General features: G+C 39.9%; 1 protein-coding gene and 1 pseudogene across 2 annotated transcripts in view; one reads left to right on the top strand and one right to left on the bottom strand.

Annotated features, from left to right (window-relative positions):
- Positions 1-24,800, bottom strand: part of SP100 (SP100 nuclear antigen) — a 209,050-nt gene that overhangs the window by 43,736 nt on the left and 140,514 nt on the right. The window contains exons 1-3 of one of the 2 annotated variants that reach the window (XM_045575612.1): positions 21,867-22,048; positions 1,742-1,901; positions 1,118-1,286 (exon numbers count right to left, since the gene is read on the bottom strand). In XM_045575612.1, the coding sequence (XP_045431568.1) occupies positions 1,118-1,286; positions 1,742-1,901; positions 21,867-21,898 (361 nt within the window). In that variant the 5' untranslated portion in view covers positions 21,899-22,048. Of the gene's footprint in view, positions 1-1,117; positions 1,287-1,741; positions 1,902-21,866; positions 22,049-24,800 lie in introns of those variants that run through there. The other variant, XM_036421342.2, reaches the window with a different exon arrangement.
- On the top strand, positions 4,747-4,840 carry LOC118710095 (annotated as a pseudogene).

Here is a 24,800-nt window from a genome sequence, read left to right as displayed (position 1 = left end):
ATAGTAGTCCTTTTCATACTCATTTCTGATCCCATAGCATCCACCCTCTTAGGACATATGACCATTTTTTCTTGTAATATCTCTATCTCTTATCTGGAGAACTCCATTGAGCCTCCATTGGTATGAAAAGTTCACTTAGGCAAGTAAATTATCTATCTATCTATCTATTTATCTATCTATCTATCTATCATCTTCTATCAATCATCTATCTATCTATCATCTAGAGATAGTAGATAATTCTCTTAACTGGTACCATTAAAAAGTATAAATTATGTCTTCTTAGAAAATCATACCTCCTTGAGAATTATACCAGCAGTGTTATATAGAATCAAAAGTAGTCTCTGGGAGAGCAATAGGTTTTGTGATTCTATGACTACTGTGTGTTTCACCCATTGTGAAGAAAGTTAATAAAACAATTTCTTGTTCTTTAAAAGCAAATTTGACTTTGGGTTAAATTTCTTGCTTATCACTCTGGACACCTGATGAAGGTGGCCTCTCTTCTGTGTCACTAGGCTAAGACTGAGCTTATGATAAAAAATGACATGTGACTGTAGGTAGATAAATTGTATGTATACTAGGAAGGACTAAATGTGAATTATGATTTTCCTTCAATGTAGTGACTCTTATAACTCAGCTTTTCTTTGTGGGGTCCCTGAATGTAACAACATCAGAGTTGTTACATGAGATGTTGACTACCATGGCATGATATGGCCAAATCACAGTGGATCCCACAACTAAGCTGTCACTAGTGGTGGGTGGAAGTCAGCTTGGTGGACTGCTATGTGGACAGCTTCAAGGAGTCCACAGAAGAGCAGCCACTGATGCTGCCCTGTTGGGATGCTGAGTTTCATGTCATTTGTCTTTCTACGTAGGTCTCCTGCCACATAGCTCTGGTTGTCCTGTGACACTAAATGCCTAGTTAAGCAGACCTGCAGATGGGTGTTTATATTGAAGCCATTTTATCAAAAACTTAGAGAGGCTCATGATATGTTTATTTTCTTAACTGCTATATCCCTACTGCCCAGTGCTGTGAGTGGTACATAGTAGGAGCTAAATATATACTTGTCCAAAAAAAGTTATTCCTGTACAGCAAGAGGTAGACAATAGACTTAATTACCTTTTTCAAAGCTTTTATAAATGTTATTTAAGTCAGGGTATTCCTCTTTGTTGGGCTCACTGAACAATGCTTCCAGGAGTGTCAGGTCAAATGTCTTCTCCAGTTTTTCGAGCACATTGTACACCACTATGTGAATAGGGACCAGGTTTTTACAAGATTCTCTACAATCCTAAAAATAATAAACCGAGAAAATATAAATATGAACTTCCAAGTTACAGAAGAGCCCTAGAAAGTGATTTTTGTTGTTGCTAATCCCCACCAGAGGATATTTTCCCCCCATTGCTTTTCAGAGAGAGTGGGAAGGGAAGGAGGGAGGGGGAGAGGGAGAAAGAAAAATCATTGATGAGAGAGGGATACAGTGACTGGTTGCCTCCGGCAGGACTTCTGACTGGGGCTGGGAACCTGCAACCCAGGTACATGCCCTTGACCAGGAATCAAACTTGCGACCCTACAGTGCTCAAGGAAAACACTCTAACCATTGAGCCAGTCAGACCAGAGCTAGAAATTGATTTTGTTGTAAATGTGTTACAATTTCTCTGCATAGGTACTTTCTAATGTAAAATTTAGAATTGCTATATATTTGTATGGCTACTAAGTCATTGTAACATAATAAACCTCACTTACTTCATACATTTTATTGGTGATGAGTTCACGGTCACGAAGAATCTGAAGGAAAGGAAATTCTTTTTTTATTGCTCTTGAAATCTCCACCTTATGTCTTTTGAAGTGCGTGAATATAATATTGTAGATAAAACTGTCTATGCTCTGATCTTCTGTGGACATCCTAGGGAAAAGGAATACCATGTGAAAATGGTTATCAAGATTCTGAGATGTTTGTAGAGGCTGTTAAGAGAAATATCACCCTGTGTTATAAAAGTAGTTCATAACTGAAAAGTTGTGGTTTGATAATGATATAGAATAAAGTTAGTATTTCACAAGAATATCATAATTTCTTCTGGGATTTCTGCTTTATGTTGTTATAAATCTACCTCTGCTTTGTTATATATGTGAATTTTTTTTTATGTATCTAAACTTCAGAAATTGCCGTTGTTTCCAGTGAAAGAAAGTAATTGTAAACTTAAGTCTGTAATTCTGGTTCTTAGTTGATCATTTTATTACTATGATAGCAATGTTTTTTAATTAGTATCTTATATTTCCAAATGTTATGACGGGTCATAACATATTTTTGTCAAACCAGAAAAGTACCCAATAAGCATATATACATCAGGTAATAATAATGTCACATTATTGTTTCAAATTCCTGGAAAAAAATGTTTCTGGTTAAGGATGTTAGATGAAGAGAAGCATTTGTCTTCTCTTTTATTGAAAATCCTCCTAAAATAATAATGAAGGAATGTAGGAGGGGGTATTTCCCAGTAATCAGGAAAGCAACTGCTTGCACTGTGGGATCCTAAAGGCAGTGGAGGACCTGATGCTTAATACCGACATATCATTTGAAAAAGGAAGAGCAGAGCAACCCCAAAACCCACAAGCTGATCACCTGGAGCCAGGCAGCTTCTCAGAGGCAAACATTGCTGTCCTTTTATCAATGTATGCTAATATTGCCTGTTACTGGATTCATATTGATACATAGAATAATACCTTGTGTGTGTTTATGAGTCTAACTGCTTTTGTTCATTATCTATGTTTTTGGGTAATTAGAAGTTAGTTCCTTTTTATTGTAGAGAATACTCCATTGGATGTTTTCACCACAATCTGCTTACTTATTTTCCTATCGATGAACATTTGGATTGATTCCAGTTTGGGACTAGTATAAATAAAGCTGCTCTTCTTTTTGTGGCGAGATGTTTTCATTCCTCTTGGAGAAAGAGCTAAAATTAAAATTGTGTAGCAGTATGTTTAACCATTAGAGTGTCTGCCAAACTGTTTTTCAAAATCTATAAGAAATAGCCTTTCTAATTCTAATGTGTGATATGCTATTTCAAATAGGTTTAATTTGTATTTCTTTTATGACTGATCACATTTTTATATGCTTATTGGCGATTCATGTATCTTTATATATTATATATCTTCATGTAAAGTGTCCGTTCAAGTCTTTGTCCTATTTATATTATTGTGTTATCTTTTACTCCTTACTGATGTGTAGGAGTTTGTTATATATTGTGGAAATAAGTGGTTTTCTTTTTTTTAGTTTTTTTTTTTTTTTTAAAGAGGTTATATGTCTGAAATCTCAGCACAAATATGCTAAACACCCTGCTTTTAGCAATTAAAACTGCACAACCATCATCCCCACCACTACCCACTACCACACACATACACACAAAGTTAATCATGTTCACTCCATGGGACCCCTCCCCACCCTGTGCACGAATTTCCTGCACCAGGCCTCTAGTTGATGAAATAAAGCATCAAGGATATTTGTCCCTAGAGGCTCAGCTGACAAAATCTGGGAGGAATTTCCTATCAAAACCTTCATAACTGCATGCAGGGAAAACTGTACAATTTGGTATGAAGAGGGGTTATGAGGAGGGGTGAAGAAAGGAAAACAGTAACTGGAAGTGCCTATGAATGTGCATTATTAGGTAAAAATAACCTGAGGAGTTATTTATCCCCATCTTTGGGCTTGGAAGTAGAGCTATGAACTGACAAAGGGCTGGGGACAGAAATTAAGTAGAAGGGGGAAGCCTGATCACATACCTTCCCCCTTCCCACAACCCTGCCCAACTTCTGCTGAAAGAAATTAGCTCTGTCAGCTTCACTGGGGGGCCTCAAGGGGACAGTGCAGAGATGAGTCAGAAAGTCATAAAATCTTATGGTTGCACTCTGGCGGCTGATACCAAAGGATGGAAAAATACATAGGGTGGGAGGGGCACCCTAGAGGCCAGAGCTTTAGGATGCAAAGCAGATGGCTCCTGGGAGCCCATGCCCCCAAGGCACAGAAGCTGGGCAGAGTCCTCTAACCCCGCCCGATCCTGGCTCCAAATCTGGATCTGAAAAGATCTGAGAGCCCACCCCCTGGCTCTCTCCCCACACTGGGTTTGCATCAACATGCCCAGAGCCGGCCAGGCCATCTCCCCAGGAGGAAGTGTGAGGGGATGCCTGCCCTCGCACCATGCTCACCATGTTCCCGGAGGCACCATGTTTGATATATGTATTGGAAATACTTTCTGCCAGTTTGCCTTTCATTTTCATAACTATGTGTTTTGATGTGGAGAAATAGTTTTGATGAAGCCAAATCTATTTTTTTGTGTGGTTAATAACTTTAGTGTAATAAGAAATCTTTGTCTACCCAAAGTTAAGGAAAACATCCATTTACATATAAGTATGGGTATATTTCTGGATTTTTCTCTTCTGTGCTACTGATCTCTTTGTGTATCCTTATGACTTAACTACTACAGGCTATCGAAGGTCTTGATGTCAATTAAGGAAATATTATTTTGGTTTTTAAGTCTTTTGGCTTTCCACATATCTTTTATTTACTTTTTATTCTTTAAAAAAAATCCAACAAGTGTTTATTGAGGGCACCGTCCTTTTGAAAAATATTATTTGTATTGGTTTCAGGTGTACATCACAGTGATTAGACAATCAATCATATACTTCACAAACCGTTCTCCCAGATAGTTCCAGTACCCATCTGGCACAATAACTTTTAGAATCAGTTTGTTGTGCTTGCTTTGGCAATACTAAATTGGAATGATATAAAGATTAGCATGGCCCCTGTGCAAGGATGATGCTCAAATTCATGAAGTGTTCCATATTTTTGTCAGGAAGAACCTGGAGAAGGCGGCCTCATCGCTGGAGTACACCTCCGACATAGACACTGACCCCCTGCGACCCTGACCCCCTGCCAGGGTAAATACAGCCAGTGAGTTGGAGTGTCTTTCTGACGGAAGTGTCAAGGGGACTCAGGTGGGCTCGGGAGAGGGCTGTGGGGTCTGGGATGGGAGAATCTCCTGAAAGCATCCCCTGGAAGCCATCACCATGACTTGATCCTTATGCTGGGAAGTTGTATCCTTATCATTGTTCTGGGGATGGGCGTGACCATGGTTGGGGGGTTGGCATTTGAAAGGCCAAGGGTGGGGGTTCATATTGACTCAGTGATGGGGTGGGCACACTGAGCAGAGGGAGACACAGTGATGGGTGATGGTGGTGAGTGTATCCGGATGGGTGATCAGGCATGGCTCCCAGGCACTTCTGGGAAGGAAAGGCAAACCAGCTTCCTCTTGTCACCTTTTATTCTCTTTTTACCATAAAATCCAGGTAATCCTTTATCTTCTTTGGGGCCCATTTCACCCTTTGATCTTAGCATTCTATGAAGCCCAGGAAAACCAGAAAGTCCACGGTCACCCATCCTATATAATAAAAGCCTAATATGCTAAGGGTCTGGTTTTTCAGTCATCTGTTCAACCAATCAAAGCATAATATGCTAATGATATGCTAAGGCCGCTCAACCACTCACTATGATGTGTACTGATTACCAGGAGGCAGACACTCTGACCCGTAGGTTAACTTGCTGCTGGAGTCCGGCCAATGGGGACTGAGTGAGATGGGCTGGACATACCCTGGAGCCCTCCTGTGGTCTCTCCCTGGCTGGCCAACTTCCTGCGCCCCTCCCTGGCCCCAATTGTGCACTGGTGGGGTCCCTCAGCCTGGCCTGTGCCCTCTTGCAATCTGGGCTGAGGGACCTCCCCCCTCAGTGCACAAATTTCATGCACTGGGCCCCTAGTATATCTATATCTATATCTATATCTATATCTATATCTATATCTATATCTATATCTATATCTATATCTATATCTATCTCTATCTATCTCTATCTCTATCTCTATCTCTATCTCTCTATCTCTATCTCTATCTCTATCTCTATCTCTATCTCTATCTATCTCTATCTATCTATCTATCTATCTATATCTATATCTGTCTATATCTATCTAACTATATATTTTAAATGTTTTTAGTGATTTTATTGAAGGGAGAGGGACAGAGAAATTGAAACATTGATGAGAGGGAAACACTAATCGGCTGCATCCTGCACAGCTTTCACTGGGGATTGAGCATGCAACCTGGGCATGTGCCCCGACACCCACATTTTTAATATCTCTGTATTATGTTTGGTCCCTTTGAGACATAAGTCTCTCTGGTATAAAAGATATACTAGCCCTGGCTGGTTTGGTTCAGTGGATAGAGCATTGGCCCACAGATTGAAAGGTCCCAGGTTCGATTCCAGTCAAGGGCACATATCTCTGGCCCTGGTTAGGACGCATGTAGAAGGCAACCAATGAATGTGTCTCTCACATTGGTGTTTCTCCTATCTCTCTCCCACCCTTCCACTTTATAAAAAAAAAAAAATCAATAGAAAAATAGAGTCTGTGAAGATTAACAAAACAAAACAAACAAACAAAAAGAAATGCTAGACTAAGGTTAGGTCTGAAAATCTGTGGATGGAAAAAAAAGTGGTCTGTGGAAAGTGCACTCACAGTGTCCTCTGACCATGAATTCCTAAGTGGGCAGGTCACTTCTCTACTAAGAGGCTTATCTTTTTGTTTTGTTTTACTTTTCAGAGAGGGAGAAGACAGGAGGGAGAAACGTGGATGGGCCGTGAGAGACTCACCTTCACCCTCAGCCGCTCCCCATGCTGGTTCCCTGCGAGGACACACCTGCTGTGGCTTTAAGAGACTCCGTGCTTCCTGCCTCAGACATCAGGGGAGGCAGGGCCAGGGGTGCGTGTGTGCGTGTGTGTGTGTGTGTGTGTGTGTGTGTGTATGTGTGTGTGTGTGTGTGTGTTTGTTTTCCTTTTCCCTCCCCCAAAAGAGATGAGAGAGGAAAAGGGAGAAGATGAAAGGGAGTGACCCAGAATGAAAAGAGGGAAGTCAGGCGGAGGACCCTGAGTGAGAGGGAGGCTGACATGGGATGAGTGTGGGCGTGGGCACTGTGTGTGTGTGTGTGTGTGTGTGTGTGTGTGTGTGTGTATGTGCGGCTATGCAGGCACGACCTTTCTCTCCATGCGGTGTGTGTATTCTGTTTGTACACTTGTGATGATAAGGTTGGGACGATCCTCACCAGAGTTGCTGGAACCATACTTTGTTCTCTTACTCACTTCAAATTATGCTTCCTTGAAATCTCAAGCAAAACTCAAAGAATGGGATGAGTGCCCAGGGAGGCCAGGTGGGGTAGTCATCACTAGGACAATCCAGCTTTTTCTGGGCAGAGAGCAGCCCAGCTTGAGGCCATGCCTGTCCCCAGGTGTGGCTTCTCTTCACAGGACAGAGCTGTGATTCAGGGCAGTGGGAGGAGCCAGGGTAAGCTGATTTTTGGTCCCACAGTTCACTGGAGCCAGGAGTATTCCTGAAACCTCGCTGAGACCATCTGGAGGCCACACTCGCCTAGTCTTGTCTGCCCTGGCCGCAAAACAAGTGGACAGGGTGGCCTCTCTCCATCTACACACTCAGGTGTCTTCCCTGCAGTGTCTTTGTTATACTTTAGGCCAAACTTTTTTTTTTTTTTTTCCTTCCTCTTTTCTGTTTTAAAATGTGATAGTTGCTGAGGCTGAAACCCCTGGCTCCTGGAGGGACATTGGCCTAGAGGAGAGGGACCATCTGACCTGACAATTCCTGCCTCCCTCACACCAGCTTCTGGATCCTAGTTCCATTGTGCTGGCAGTGGGAACACTGGGCTACCAATCTCTGGACCAAGGTGGAAGGGCCCTGGGTTGCTGCTGGCCCAGATATAAATACCTTGGAGTCTTCATCCCTCTGTAACTGTCTCCCCAGATCTGTCTCAACTTTGTACTGTTGATGCATTTTTGAGTCTGGAATCTACACCTTTGTTTATAATAAATTCAGGCATTTGGGAAAAAAATCAATTTGTCAATTTTTATAAGAAAAGCTTTTTGGATTTTTATAGTCTTTTACATTTTGAAACTATAGAGAAATTTGATGAGAACTGACATTTTAACAATATTAAACTTCAACCTAATCCCAATCCTATGCTCCCAATCCTATAATCTAGCTCTCTTTTTGCCATGTCCTTACTACTCCTTAATATATTAAGCTAATTATTTATATATTTTATTTTGTTTTTATTGTCATATTCATTGTCTTCTCTCAAAAATATATAAGCTATAAGCATAAGGATTGTATCAGTTTTGCTCTTTGATTTTTTTTAGGGGGAGTAGTTGATACACATAAGGCAATAATCAATATTTATTGGTTAGATGCCTGTAAGTACAAAAGTTTTTGTTGAGGCAAAATATAACCATAACAACATAACACTGATCAACCAAACCTGAAAACAGTTTGATGATTCATTCAGCTAAATGGTTGAGTAAGTTATGTATATTGCTGGATTCATAATTATTTAGTTCTAGTATTTGAATGGAAAGGCATAGTTTTATTGATGAATGAAAACATAAATTTCATATTAATATGTTACTATTTCATTTTTATGCAAATCAAAGTAATAAAAGTCTTTTATTTGTGTGTAAAGTTTGGAGCAAATGTTGGGAAAGGGATACAATGTAATACCCAGGCTGTTAACATTGGCTTAGTTCAGAGTGTCAGGAATTTTTTTTTTTTTATAATTGTTCTTTTTTTTTTTTTTTTAATATATTTTATTGATTTTTTACAGAGAGGAGGAGAGAGGGATAGAGAGCCAGAAACTTCGATGAGAGAGAAACATCAACCAGCTGCCTCTTGCACACCCCCTACTGGGGATGTGCCCGCAAGCAACGTACATCCCCTTGACAGGAATCGAACCCGGGACCTTTCAGTCCGCAGACCGACGCTCTATCACTGAGCCAAACCAGTTTCGGCCAGAGTGTCAGGAATTAACCCCAGTCCCTTCAGTTCCTTGTTTTATCATTTTTGGTAACATCAGAGAAAATATGAAAAAATAGAGCCAAAGTAAGACTTTAGAACAAGTATATTTAATACCCCTATAGCTTATAAAGCAATATTGTTTCTGTAAAACAACTGGTTGAGAAATTTAGAAATTTAAAAGTTGATTTTCTAATTAAAAAATAAAGGTAGGAAAAAATAATAAAATTTTTAGGAATAAATTTAACAAATGGAACACAAATCTTTGTTGTTGTTAATCTTATTCCAAGTATAGTTTTCCATTCATTTTTAGAGAGAGTGAAAGGGAGGGTTGGGACAGAGAAACATTAATGTGAGAGAAACACATGGAATGGTTGCCTTCCACACATACTCCAACCAGGGCAGGGCATGCACCCCAATCCGGGCTGGGGATTTGAGTCTGCAACAAAAGTATGTGCTCTTGCTCAGAATCGAACCCAGGAGCAGTCATCCTGGGCTGATGCTTTATCTACTGAGCCAAATTGGCTAGGGCTGGACCACAAATCTAAAATGGTGATAACATCAAAACATTACTAAGAAAATTTAAAGAAATAAAATTTCATAAATAAATGAAAACATTCCATGTTCATGGATTGGAAGACCCAACATATTTAAGATGGCAATTTCCTCTAATTGATTTATAGATTCAATATAGTTATCAAAATCTTAGCAGGCATTATTGCAGAAATTATGAAGCTGATACCAAATTTTATGTGGAAATATGAATAGCCAAAACAATTTTGAGGAATCAAGTTGGAGAAATTATACTCTCTGATTTCAACAGTTATTATAAAGCTACAGTAATTGATAAGGTAATAATACTGGCAGAAAAAATAAATGGATCACTAATACAGAATTGAGAGTGAAGAAATAAACTATGTTATTGGTCAATAGATTTTCAATAAGAAATGCCAAGACAATTTAATGAGGAAAAGATAGTCTTTCAACAAATGGTGATACGATATTTGGATATCTATAGCAAAAATAATAATTTATACCTTTACTTCACAGAATATATCACAATCAACTCAAGATAGATTGTAGAGATAAACGTGAAAGTAGGGTCAGTATACTGGCATGCATCTATGTGGTCACAAGGTACTGTGTTTGCTATAATGCTCTGTTTTTACAGTTTTGAAATTCTTAGTGATTTGTTGCCTGTCTGTTTGTTGTCAAACCCAAGAAATTATTGCCAAGAACAATGCCAAAAAGTTTCACAGATTCAGGCTAAACTGGAGAACATTATGCTAAGTGACACAAAACAGTCACAGAAGAATTAATACTACATTATTCCAGTTACATGAGGTATCCAAAACAATCAAAGATAAAAGAATAGTAGTGTCCAGGAGTGAGAGAGTGGGAGATGGGAAATTGTTTTTCAGTGGGTATAAAGATTCATTTATGAAAGATGAATATGTTTTAGAGATCTACTATAAAATGGTACCTAACTGAAACCGTTGGCCTGTGGATAGAGCATTGCCTGCAGACTGAAAGGTCCTGGGTTTGATTCCGGTCAAGGGCATGTACCCTGGTTGCGGGCACCTCCTCAGTAGGGGGTGTGCAAGAGACAACTGATCGATGTCTCTCTCTCATTGATGTTTCTTTTTTTCTTTTTTTAAATTTCAAATTTAATTTTGAACTTTTAAATATATTTTATTGATTTTGTACAGAGAGGAAGGGAGAGCGATAGAAAGCTAGAAACATCGATGAGAGAGAGTCATCGATCAGCTGCCTCTTGCACACCCCTTACTGGGGATATGCCCGCAACCAAGGTACATGCCCTTGACCAGAATCGAACCCGTGCCTTCAGTCCCCAAGCCGACGCTCTATCCATTGAGCCAAACCGGTCTCGGCTCTCATTGATGTTTCTAACTCTCTATCCCTCTCTGTAAAAAATCAATAAAATATATTTTAAAAAATAAATAAAATGGTACCTATAGTTAACAAACATAAAAAAGTTTTTGGAGATGATGAATATATTGTATTTATTACCTTAGGTGTGATGATGGTATCATAAATGTATGGATATGTCCAAATTCATGAAGATGTATGCATTAATGTGCATAATTTTTGTATTTAAATAGTGCAATAAATCTTTAGAAAACAGCAATTACATGTTTTACATGATGTTAAGAGGAAACTAGATAGAGGCAAGCCAATTTGCATTTGTGAATTATGAAAGGATTCAGGAATCAGAGGCACCATTACTTCAGAAGACAAGTAGGGAGGTGAAAAGCAAAACTGGCATATAGAAGCTCACAAGTAATCTAGAGGCATCCATTCATTAACATAGCCTTAATCAGGTGTTCAAGTCTCATTTCTAAATGCAGCTAGACACCCAGTGGATGCCTGATGGGATCTTTGGGAACAAATAATGGGGCAGGAACTGGGGGAAAATGAACTCTTAAAAGAACATTGGAAGAAACAGATGAATTAAAAACATTATCATCCTCAGTAATAGAGAGAAAATATTAAATTTATTAAAAAAGAGCATGGCTCAGTTAGTTGAGCATCATCGTATGCACCAAGAGATCATTTATTTGATTACCAGTAAAAATGCAAGTCTGGATTGCAGGATCAATCTTCATCAGGGGGTGTGCAGGAGGCAGTCTATTGATGGTTTTCTCTCATCATTATTCCCTCTCTTTCACTCTCTCTCTTCCTTCCTTTCTCTCTCTAAAACAATGAAAACACACACACACACACACACACACACACACACACAAGATTGTATAAAAGAAACCAAGATAAACACCTAAATTGCTGCCTCACACAAAAATTTCGAAACTACTAGTAAAGGACAAAACAGACATCACCTAGAACCACAGGAAGGCTGGCTGAGTGGAAATTCTACAACTAGAAGGAAAGAGAAAAGCACACTGAGGCTCAGAGGAGCTGCAGGAGGTAGAGGTACATGGAAAGGACTGGCAACTGAGTGCATGGCTGGCTTTCTCAAGTGGGAGGGAGGAAAAAGTTTCCGACTGAGCTGAACTTCAGTACCGGGCAAGACTCTGGGGACCCAGACTCATATGAGGTGAAACTGGACTTTCAGGAAGAAAAAAGATCACTGAAACTCAGAGGAACTGCAGAAGGCAGAGTTATTGAGAAGTACATGTGCGGAGAGGGCGAGAAACTGAGTATGAGGCTGGCTTTTTCAAGAGGGAGAGAGACAAAAGCTCCCAACTGCACTGAAATCCAGTTCTGGGCGAAACTCTTGGGACCCAGACTCATTTGGGGAGAAATTGGACTGTCTGGCAGTGGGAGGAATTTGAGGGCAGCTTTTTCTTAGAGGTGCTTGCAGCAATTACCATGGGACACTGAGACACATGGGCCTAGTAGGGAAGGGCTGACAGGAAACCAATGCTGTCTACTCCGCCCTGAGACTCTGCCCCATCCAAGCTGAGCACAGAGACTTTTGCAAGTCTTATCTCATAAGGGTGTCTCCAGCAGAAGTTCTCCCAGAATAGACACAGCTGATCCTCGCGGCCAATTGGCCTGGAGCTCAATTCCTCCCATTGATACCGACAACAATCAAGGCTTAACTATAACAGCCCACAAAGGGGTGCACCAGGAATGTCCACTTCAGGTAACTGGGGAGGCTGAGCCACTGGACCCTATAGGACACTAGCACACAAAGCCACTCTATCAACTCAGCCAAAATGCAGAGACAAAGAAACATATCACAAATGACAGATATGGAGGAAAGCAAACTACTGGATATAGAGTTCAAAACCATGGTTATAAAGTTTTTCAAAAAATTTCTAGAAAATGCTGATAAATTTAGTGAGTCCCTTGAGGATATGAAAAAGGACCAACTAGAAATTAAACATACACTGACTGAAATAAAAATATTATACAGAGATCTAACAGCAGGCTAGAGGATCCCAAGATTCAAGTCAAAGATTAGAAATACAAAGAAAAACAAAAAAACAAAACAAAAAACACTCAACTGGAAAAGCAAAAAGAAAAGAGAATCCAAAAATATGAAGATAAGGTAAGGAGTCTCTGGGACAACTTCAAATGTACCAACATCAGAATTATGGAGGTGATAGAAGATATAGAGTAAGATACTGAAAACCTATTTGAAGAAATAATGACAGAAAACTTCCCCCACCTGGTGAAAGAAATAGACTTACAAGTATAGGAAGTGCACAGAACCCCAAACAAAAGGAATCCAAAGAGGACCACACCAAGGCACATTATAATTAAATTTCCAAGGGCAAAAGACAAAGAGAGAATATTAAAAGCAGCAAGAGAAAAACAGTTAGTTACCTACAAGGGAGCACCCATATGACTATCAGCTGATTTCTTAACAGAAACTATGCAGGCCAGATGGGAGTGGCAAGAAATATTCAAAGTGATGAATAGCAGGAACCTACAACTAAGATTACTCTATCCAGCAAAGTTATCATTCAAAATTGAAGGTTAAAGAGCTTAACAGATAAGAAAAGCTAAAGGAGTTCATCACCACCAAACCAGTACTATATGAAATGCTGAAAGGCATTCTTTAAGAAGAGGAAGAAGAAAAAGGTAAAGATATAAATTATGAACAACAAATACATATCTATTAACCAGTGAATCTAAAAATCAAGGTAATAAAAAACATCTGATGAACAAAATAAACTGGTGAATATAATAGAATCAGGAGCATAGAAAGGAAGTGGACTGATAATTCTTGGGGGGAAAAGGGTGTGGGGGTGCAGGAAGAGATTGGACAAAAATCTTACACCTATGGATGAGAACAGTGAGGGGGGAGTAAGAGAAGAGGATGCAGTGGGAACCAGGTGAAGGGGAGCTATGGGGGGAAAAAGAACACCTGTAATAATTTGAACAATAAAGATTTATTAAATTAAAAAAATAATAAAAGTAATAAAAGAGATTGTATATAGAAACTACAAACATCAATCAGAAAGGATATATGCACTCCTATGTTCATAGCAGCACAATTCACCATAGCTAAGATTTGGAAACAGCCGAAATGCCCATCAGCAAATGAGTGGATTAGAAAAGTGTACATCTACACAATGGAATACTATGTTGCTATAAAAAAGAAAGAATCCTTACCATTTGCAGCAGCATGGATACATCTGGAGAGCATTATATTAATTAAAATAAGCCAGGCAATGAAAGAAAAATACCATATGATCTTCCTCATTTATAGAAAATAAAGAACATTATAACCTGATGAACAAAAAGATAGATACAGAGGCTGCAAAGCATCAAACAGACTGTCAAATTACAGCGGGAAGAGGGGTGGGGAAAGTGATCAACAAAGTACTTGTATGTATGCATATAAGCACAACCAATGGACTCAAGACACTAGGGGGGTGGGATGAGGGCATGTGACAGGGGGTAAGGGAACCTGGGGGAAGGTCACTGGGGAAAAAAGGGAGATCTATGTACTACTAAATATATGTAATAATTAAAAATAAATAAATAAGTAAACAAATAAATAAATAAAATGAAAAAAAGAGATTGTACAAAAAAGAAGAAACTAAAAAAAGAGCTGTTAGAAATTAAAAATATGGTAAAAAAGAAAAAGTTATCAAAGACTGCCAAGAAAACACAAAAACAGAAAGCTTGATCAACCTAGGAGACCTAATATCTAACTACCAGGAATTCCAAAAAGATAAAAGAGAGAGGCAGAAGGGAAGAAATTATTGAATAAATATTAAAGGTAAAATTAAGTGAATTGAAATGAGTCAGTTTCCATTTGAAATAGCTCTAAAGTATCCATAACAATGACTAAAACCAACCTTCTCACCAGAGCAAATTATCATGAAATCAAGTGATTAAAGAACCAGAAAGTCTCAGAGTCAAAGCAAGTAACATACAAAGAAAGAATCAGAATCAGAATGGCAGCAGAGTTCTCATTAGCAATACTGTAAACTGCAAGACAATAGATTCAGTTCATTTCTGGAATACTAGGCCTTTTTCCTTACCAAATTTTCATACAAGTGTGAGGTCAAAAATAATTATTAAAAATAATCCATGAATGATCTTAAAATATATGCCTACCTTCTATGATATTATTCAGGAGCCTATGGATAATGTGCTAATCAAAATGAGGGAGTAAAATAAGAAAGTGGAATACATATAATCCAAAATACAGGATGCAACCTGAGAAAGATCAAGCTTCAGAAGGTCAGCCCTGGTGGCCTAAAGCAATCAGAAGTAATTAGAGCAGGAGAATAAAGGGTTTCCTTACTTAGAAAATAAACAGAACTGATCAATTATCTAATGTGTCTCACCATATTGAGAAGAGTTTTATAGTTCTGTAGAGTGTTTGGGAAGAATTAGTAATGAGGATATACAAAATCCAAGTATATGTGTGAGTGTGTGTGTGTGTGTGTGTGTGTGTGTGTGTGTGTGTGTACATTCTTATAAAAGACACAGGAGGATAACATTGGCAATTTGGAGTACATACAGTTTTTTAAATGTAATTTTTGAGTAACGTGTAAGGTGACTAGATGTCCTGCTTTTGGCGGGACAGTCCCTATTTTTAAAATTTGTCCCGCGTCCAGCGATTTTTGGAAAGAATCTTCCAAAAATCGGGACTGTTTTAAAACTTCGTGGGACGCGGGACAAATTGTTAAAAATCAGGAATGTCCCGCCAAAAGTGGGACGTCTGGTCACCTTAGTAAAGTGGAAAAGTAAAACTAGACTAAAGATTAACCATCTATCTATCTATCTATCTATCTATCTATCTATCTATCTATCTATCTAAAAGGCTAAGTTACTGACCATCTATCCATCTGACTACCTGACTGACCACCTGGTACATATGATGCTCACTGGCAATTTGAAAATAAATGTTGACTCGTGCATGCTCGATATTTGTCCCCATCTAACACTGGTCTCCCATTTAAATGAGTTCAAAGACAGTTTCCCATGATGCCAGATTTGCAATGACTGTTAATAAATCACAAGGACAAACTCTAGACAGAGTAGGAATATTCATACCTGAACCCCTTTTCGGACATAATCAGTTATATGTTGCTTTCTCTCGAATTCAAAGAGTGTGTGATGTTAATGTTAAAAATATTAAAATTCATCACAAGGGAAATTAGTCAAGCATCCTTAAAGTGTTTTTACTCTTAATATGGTATACAGGGAGATATTAGAATAAAGTTAATCAATTTATCAGTCTTTGTTTTTATCAATGTTGTTTTTATATCATGTTTTATATTTCAAGTCTTTGTTGTTCTATCCTGTCATTATTATTTATTTATTAATCAATTTATATATTATTTTCATATACATTTTACTAATTTTCTTTCATCTCTGACACTTATAGAGAAAGAGTGCATAGTGATATTAAAATATTTCTTCTAATTAATTTCCTTCAATGTGCATGAATCCATGCATTGGGCCACTAGTAAAATAATAACTGTGTCTGGTGATAATTGCATACTGAAAATATCAGTGGGAACATTTCGTAAAGTATATGATTGTCTAACCACTATACAGTACACCTGAAACTAATATATAGTAATATTGAATATATATTATAATTTGAAATTTAAAAAAGTTGTAATTTAAAAAACAAATGAACAAAAAAGTCTGTAATTTAGTTAACACTGATGTACCAATGTTGGCTTTTCAGTTTTGAAAATTATACCATAATAGTGTAAATGGTAACATCACAGAAAATGAAACTAGGTATGCAGTATACAGAAAGTTCTGTAGTAACTTTACATCTTTAATGTGCATATAAAATTATTCCAAAACAATAATTTATTTAAAAAATGTTTGCAAGTGACAATAGCAGAAAAAGTAGAAAACAGGATGAGAAAGACCTCAAACATTGAAAATATCAGATGCCAACTACAAAACTTTAATTCGTGCAAGTTTCCATATTAAAAAAGAAAACCCACGGGACCGGTTTGGCTCAATGGATAGAGCGTCGGCTTGGGGACTGAAGGGTCCTGGGTTCGATTCCGGTCAAGGGCATGTACCTTGGTTGTGGGCATATCCCCAGTGGGGGGTGTGCAAGAGGCAGCTGATCGATGACTCTCTCTCATCGATGTTTCTAACTCTCTATCTCTCTCCCTTCCTCTCTGTATAAAATCAATAAAATATTCTAAAAAAAAAGAAAACCCACAGCAAACATTATCCATAATGTACAATGAGAAAGGCTTTCCCTTTGGAATTGGGCATAAGGTACAGATGATTTCTATTATTACTTGTATTAACCATAATACTGGAAGTCCTGGCTAACAGAGGCAAGAAAAAGAAATAATAAGTGTACTAGTAAGGATCAGATTTGTAGAAACAAAACTGTCATTATAAGTATATTATGCAAATTAATATGTATATTAATAGAGAAAGAGTGCATATATTTCTCCAACGTCATTAGAATTAAAAAGAATTTGGCAAAATTTTAATTTACTTTTATATAGTAATAACAAACAGCTAGAAAGCTCATTTTAAAATGTGTAGATTTAGTAGCCTAAATATATTGTATCAAGTAGTTATAATAAAATCTACCAGAAGGAAAAAATATAAATTTTATCAGAAAACATTTTTAATTAACAGTATATATATACACACACACATATATATATGCCATATTAATGAGATAGAATACACAATATTATACAGATGACAATTCTCTTTTAATCAATCCATAGAATCATTACAATCCTAAAAAAAAATCCAAACAAGATTTAGACATGCTGATTTGGAGATGCAAAGGGTCATGACACTTTGAAGAAGGGAAGAAAATGGGGAGATGAATTTTACTGTCAAGAGTTCATATGGAGCTATGACAGTTGGTGAGGGACAAAGAGAGACTCTTGTGGGCCAATGGCAGAGAAGAGAGAGAACAGAACAGTCTCTGCTTATGTGGCCCCTAGGTAATGAAAGGCAGAGAGAGGGGAAAAAGATGGTTAATCCAGATGAGGACAGTTCAAACTGGGGAAGAGGGGAGAGCTGCCTAAGCCAAGCACGACTGAAATGGGCTGTAAAACCAGGGCAGGCACATGAGAAAGAGAGCGAAACAATACAAGTGTGGTGATTGGGGAGTAGGGTATTCAGGGATGGCTGGAGGTGAAGAGGACATAGAGGGGATAAATGGTGATGGAAAATAAACAGACGAATAAATAGATAAATAAATAAATAAATAAATAAATCTATACAGATAAAAACCCAGTGGCCATAACGCCTTAATGGCCAAAGACAGGCATGGCTGGACAGGGCCACGTGATTTAGTGTTCTGGGCTTCTGGTAAATAAATAAATAAATAGAAAGAAAGTGAAGCAACACAGGCACCAAACTGCAGACAGTGTCAATCTGGAAGAATAACCCAGAGGGTGAGGAAGACATCCCCAAAGCACTTAATATCACTAAATAAAGTGATATTAAAATATCACTAAATAAAACAACTGCACCAATGGGTTTACAGTCAAGTTTGTATAAAGTTAAAAAATAAAATTAGTTCTGTGACCATTAAAAAATAGAGCTTGTAGAGCTATTGAGGGAAATTAAAGCACTCCCTCAAAAAAATACAACCAACTTAAAAACATATCCTATTTAATAAAAAGGTAATATGCAAATTGATCGAACAGTGGAATGACTGGTTGCTATGACATGCACTGACCACCAGGGGGAAGATGCTCAATGCAGGAGCTGACCCCTGGTGGTCAGTCCACTCCCACAGGGGGAGTGCCTGTAAGCCATAAGCCAAGCCCATGGCTGGTGAGTGCAGTGGTGATGGTGGGAGTCTCTCCTGCCTGTGCAGCAGTCCTAAGGAATGCAGGATCCTGAGGGCTCCAGACTGTGAAAGGGTGTAGTCTGGGCTGAGGGACCCCTTCTTCCACCCTCCCAAGGTGCACAATGTTGAGCACTAGGCCTCTAGTTAGATATAACAAAAGACCAAAAAAAACCCTAAAAATTAAATGACTCTTATAGAAGAAAGGTTTGAGACAACAGAAAGTAAAGAGAGAAATATAATATTTATTAGAGACAGATAAAGCTGTGAAGGCTGAAGTTGCACCAATGGAAGAATAGTTTTGTTCCAAAATTATATAAGAATACATTTTTTGAAGATAGTAGAGAAGAAACTTTCACTGAAGTAAAGGTAGAGTTGACTCTGCCACCTTAAGAACATGAGAACTATGGTTGAAGATGGTGTGCACGGAATTCACCAGTAACTTTCAGCATCACTTCTATTTATTCATAACTAGTGGCCCTGCGCATGAATCCGTGTGCCAGTAGCTTTCTGTGGGGCCTGGCTGCTCAGCACCTCCTGCCCAGAGGCTGCCTAAGGCCCAGAGGCCCATCCATGGCTGGGTGCAGAGTGCTTGTCTTGTAGCCATGGTGATGAAGCAAGCATTCCTCCAGTCCGCTCATGCTCTCAGCAGCAAAACCTCCTTTCTTCCCTCTCAGGCTGGGCTGAGAGGACTGGGCACCACCATCTTGTGGCTATGGGTACTGCCATCTTTGTGATGGAGTGACAGTTAATTTGCATATTACCCTTTTATTAGATAGGATAACCAGGGTGTATTTATCTTATAAAAAACAATATTATAAGTATTCAAATTTCAAGCTTTATAAGTAGAAGTCATCATAAACAAAATTAAAGAAAAGGGAAATAAATTTATAACTTTCATAATATTTAACAAACCCTCCCTTATCATCAAAGAAAGGACAATCTCTTCAACTAATAGCATTGGCAATAAATAAGCCAGCAACTCACCTAAGAGACAATTTAAATGACCAATAGACACAAAATACCTCCACCTCCTATGTAATCAGAAAATTCAAATTAACTAAAGTATCTATGAAAATGGGTGTTGGGAGATGATTCATCTCATTCACTATTGCTAGCAGAATATATTGATTCAGTTCCTTAGTAAGGCAGCTTGGCAGAATATGTAAATACATAAGTATTAGTATTCTTTGCCTCAAAAATTTGATTTTTTGATTAGTGACACAAGACAAATTCATATATCTATAATAATAAAAGGGTAATATGCTAATTAGACCAGACATCATTCTGGACATCATTCCAGATGTCCTTCCAGACAAAGCCAGGGTCCGAGGGAAGCCCATGTTCCAGGTGCCAGAAACCTGTGCTGGCAGGGCATCCAGGTGAAGGAAGGCCTACTCTTGCATGAATTTTGTGCATTGGGCTTCTAGTGTATATACATGCAAAAAAACCCAAAAAAACAACATAATTGTTGTTATCACAGCTTGTTGAAATGACCTAAGTATCTGTCAATGGAAGAGAATGCTATAAAAATTATGGCATATTACTGTGGAAAACAGTATGGAGTTTCCTAAAAAAATTAAAAATGGGACTCCCATTTGACCCAGTAACCAGACTTCTTAGGAATATAGCTTAAGAAATAGGAAACACCAATCAGAAAGGACATATGCACCCCTTTTTTCATAGCAGCACAATTTACAATAGCTAAGATTTGGTAACAGCCTAAGTGTCTATCAGCAGATAAGTGGATTAAAAAACTCTGGTGCATCTATACAATGGAATACTATGCTGCTGTAAAAAGAAAGAATTCTTATTACTCAAAATAGCATGGATGGAATTGGAAAGCATTATGCTAAGGGAAATAAGCCAATTGGAGAAAGATAAATATCACATGATTTCACTGATATGTGGAAATAATGAACAACATAAACTGATGAACAAAAATAGCTTCAGAGACAAAGAAGCATCGAACAGACTGTCAAACCTCAGAAGGAAGGCAGGGGAGGGAGGCTGGACATAAGAGATCAACTAAACGACTTGTTGCATACATATAAGCATAACCAATGGACATAGACAGTAGGGGGATAAGGACATGTGTGTAGGTGGCTAGAGAGAGGTTAATGGGGGGAAAAGGAGACATATGTAATACTATATGTAATACTTGAAACAATAAATAATTTTTGAAAATTAAACAAAACATCTTTAAAAAATTTAGGCCATAATGATTCCATGGAGTAGTATGCAGCTTTAAAAAAGAATGGAGGAGATCTGCATGTTCATTCATGTGAAAAAATCTTTAATATTTTCACTACTAAAATAACAATGCAAAATAGCATATATAATATAATCTTCTTTGTTAAAAACAAAACACAAATTATGTATTTAGGAAAATCAGCTATATGTGTAAACACAGAAAAAGAAACGTGGAATTCTGTGTCCACAACACTCAAAAGACCGGGACTGACAGCTTTAGGCAGGAGGCAAGTGAAGGGGACTTTCCCCTAAACACACAGGTCATTTGAAATTTTACGAGCAGGAATGTAAAATGTATCTATTTTCTATTAAAAAAGGTTAAACATATTAAGTAATGTTATTTCTGACCCTTACTAGAGAAAAAGAGAATTTATGGCCTTTGCCTTGTAAGGTATAACCCATTACAGAGCAGAAATTGAGAGTACAGAGGAAAATACTCAGCCTGCACTAGCCTTTCATGTCTTGGCCCTTTCTTTTTCTTTTACTCCCTTAGCTCAAGATCTCTGAAGGGAGAGTCCAGAGCCCCAGCCAGAGATGGGAATAAGCTTGGCACTGACCTGTCCTTAGCTCAGGTATGAGACCAAAGCACCCAGAATTTTATATTTTCTAAAGTACTCTTTTTGAAAAAAACCTGAAGGCAGAGGGGTTTCAAGGGAAACGAGAAGGTTCAGAGGTCATGGGGAAATAACAAATTGCATCAGAAAGGACAGCCGAGTCCAGATGGCCTATAGTTGAGCAGTAGCTGTAAGACAGAGTCCTGTGGGTTGTGGCAGCTGCACTCACACCAGCACCTGTCCCTCTGCAGTTTAAAGATCTGATTCTTCACTAGTATTCCTGCATTTCATTACATTTCACACAAGTAGTCTTGTAAAGCAGGATGAGGGCAAGGTTTAGACGAGTGTCTAATGACACACGCTAAAGCAGCAGCACAACCTGAGAGAAAGTTAAAGGAAGGGAGACAGAGACTGACCTGGTGCTGAGGTCTGTGCTCTCACTGGCCATCGTCTTGCCGTGGGCCCTTTCTGGGCCTGGAGCCCTTCTGTGCCCCCAGCCTGCGTCCAGTGTGGCTGCCCAGCTCTGAGCAGGAAGTGTGCACAATCAATCACCCGGGGAGAGCTCCTCCCAAATGGGGAAATTAGAAGTGAAAGTAACTTTCTGAGTGTTTTCAGACAAGCCTCACTCCTTCTGCAGCTCCACAGTAGTTCTCAGCCATCAGGACATGTGGCAGCAGGAATGGAGGACAAAAAGAACAGTCTGGACTAGGAGGCAAGGGGAGGAAGCCCAAGGGGAGGGGGAGGGCCAGCCCCCGGGAGTTTTCTATAATAGTTTGAGCAAGGACTCTAAGAACATGAAAATAGCCTAGCTACGGCTCCTGGAAACCTGGAGAGCAGGAAAGGCAGCCACTGAAAAGGGACAAGGGGCAGATAAAACAACCAGGGGATGGGCTTCCTTAGCTTCAGCAGGAGCAGCTTCCATTCAGACCACACTAGTGGACTGAGTCTCTGCTCTGGGAGACTCTGTGGGGACAGGGTTTGCTTTGGAGAGGAGACAGAGTCCCGGACCCGAGAATTTAGGGGCAGGAGGAATCGGAGACAACAGCATCAGTAGCCACTGGCCCAGAGGATGAAGACCTGGCACCTCTGTGGATGCAGAAATGGAGAGGAGGAATCCCTGGGACCCAAGTGGGAGCACTCAGGCCCCACACTAATGTCCCCTTCTGGGAAGTGGCCCAGCAATCAGCAGGACTCCTTGCTCCCCTGCCCTCCCTTCTTCCTGTGGAGACTCTGAGGCTGGGAATTCTACGAAGGTGGGTCTGCTCCTTGGTGCTTCTCCCTGGGCTCATCCTGCTGGAGGGGGTCAGGGCTCTGTGCTCCTCTGAGCTCCAGTGCACCAAGACAGCGGTCTGGGGTGTGGGGCATGTGTGTGGTTGATTGGAGCAGCCTTTGGGCCTTGTGAATAAGCCCAGTTATGGGGTTCAGATTGAGGAATTATTTTTTGACATACATCCAAACCATGTCCCCAGCTTTTATGAGGAAGAAAGCTGGTTTTTTTCCCTCCTCATCTACATCACTCTTTTGCCTGTTAGTTGGTTTGTAATTCAGGTGGAAAGACATGCATTTTGGGGTAGTGGGGGTGGGCATGAACACCTTGAAAGGAGTCAAGCACATGGGTATATGTCTTGCTCCTTGAGTTCTTGTCCACTTGTGCCATAGATGGGTAAAGAGTTGGGGAGTCATAGCCCTGGCAATTGCATGGTTGTATAGACTTGATGGCACTTGATGGCAATATTTGAGCTTTTAGGGACTGGGATTCTATGGAGCCCCCTTAGTTGAATCTTAGGGACTGGGTTTAGTGAGGGAACAGCTGTGGACTCCTGAGTCTCTGTACAAAGCTGGTAAGAATCAAGATGGGGAGAGTGGCCTTTTCTAGGAACTCCTCAGCACTGCTACCCACATAGGCCTTTGATACTGCCGGTGACCCAGCAGCCACTACAGCTATGATCCTTTTGCCCCACCCACAAACCTGTGGACCCTGGGACCTCCATTTCCAAATGGGCACTGCTCCAGCAGAAGTAAATGCAACTTTCCCCTTCCCCAGTGGCAGAACTCCAGATACCACATTTGTGTGTTTCCAGTGCCCAGGCATCCAGGACACACCACTCCATAGGCAGTGCCTGGGAGGCACTGGGAGCCCTTGCTGGGTGTGATTCTGTACAGACAAAGGTGTGTTGCCCCGCAGTAGAAATTCTGAATTCCCTCTTCCTGAATAACTGCCCACAGACACTCCAGCTGTTTAACTTCAAAGCCAGGGCCCCTCAGAGTGCCTCAGAGCTCTGCACTGGCAAATGCACCACAGCAGTCACACATTTCCAATGGGCAAGCACCCTGAACCCATCTATCCACAGGGCGATAGTGGGAGCTGCTGTGAGTCCTTGCTGGGTGTTATCTTAGACAAAGAGGGACACACTCCTCCTGGCAATAGAAATTATGATTCCACTCACCTGGACACCTACCAACAACACTCCAGCTGTGTAACTTTAGCACCAGGGCCCTTCAGAGATCTGCTCTGGAAAATGCACCGCCCAATCACACATTTTCTACAGGCAGGAACCCTGAGCCCATCTATTCACAGGGTGCTCTGGGGAGCTGCTGTGAGCCCCTTCTGGGTGTGATTCTGTACAGACAAGGGTGTGCAAGCACTGCAGTAGAAATTCTGAATTCCCTCTTCCTGAATAACTGCCCCCACACACCCCAGCTGCATAACTTCAATGCCAGGGCCCCTCAGAGTGCACCAGAGCTATGTGCCAGCAAACATACCACCACAGCCATACATTTCCAACAGGCAGGCACCCTTAGCCCATCTATTCACAGGGTGCTCGTGGGAGCTGCTGTGCGACTTTGCTGGGTGTGATCTTGGACAAACAGAGACACACTCCCCAAAGCAGTAGAAATTCTAATTTCACTCCTCCTGGATACCTGCTCACATTTGCCTCAATTATGAAGCTTCAGTGCCATGGCACTTCAAGTGCTTCAATGCCCCTTGCTGGCAAATGCACCACTGGTGCCCTTGTGAGCCACCACTGGGAGTGTATGCATATCCACCACAAGTGCAGCAGCAAAAGCTGAGTCTGTCCACCCCATAACTATAGAACTCTGGACACCACAGTCACGCCTTTCAAGAGCACAGGTCTTCTGAGCCTCATCACTCCAACAGACAGTTCCTGGGTGCCATTGTGAGTCCCCACTGGGCAAACACATTTTCAATCAAGGCCACAAGATAGCAAAAATTGGGTCATCCCTCCTTCATGGCTACTGACTTCTAGACAACATGGTTGTACATTTCCAGCTCGTAGTCCTACATCAAGAGAGCTCAAATGCTCAAGTAGGGAGCTACACTAGATTAC

Source organism: Pipistrellus kuhlii, unplaced genomic scaffold (genome assembly GCF_014108245.1).
Source record: "Pipistrellus kuhlii isolate mPipKuh1 unplaced genomic scaffold, mPipKuh1.p scaffold_m20_p_7, whole genome shotgun sequence".
Lineage (NCBI taxonomy): Eukaryota > Metazoa > Chordata > Mammalia > Chiroptera > Vespertilionidae > Pipistrellus > Pipistrellus kuhlii.
This window is presented reverse-complemented; position numbering and strand designations above follow the sequence as displayed.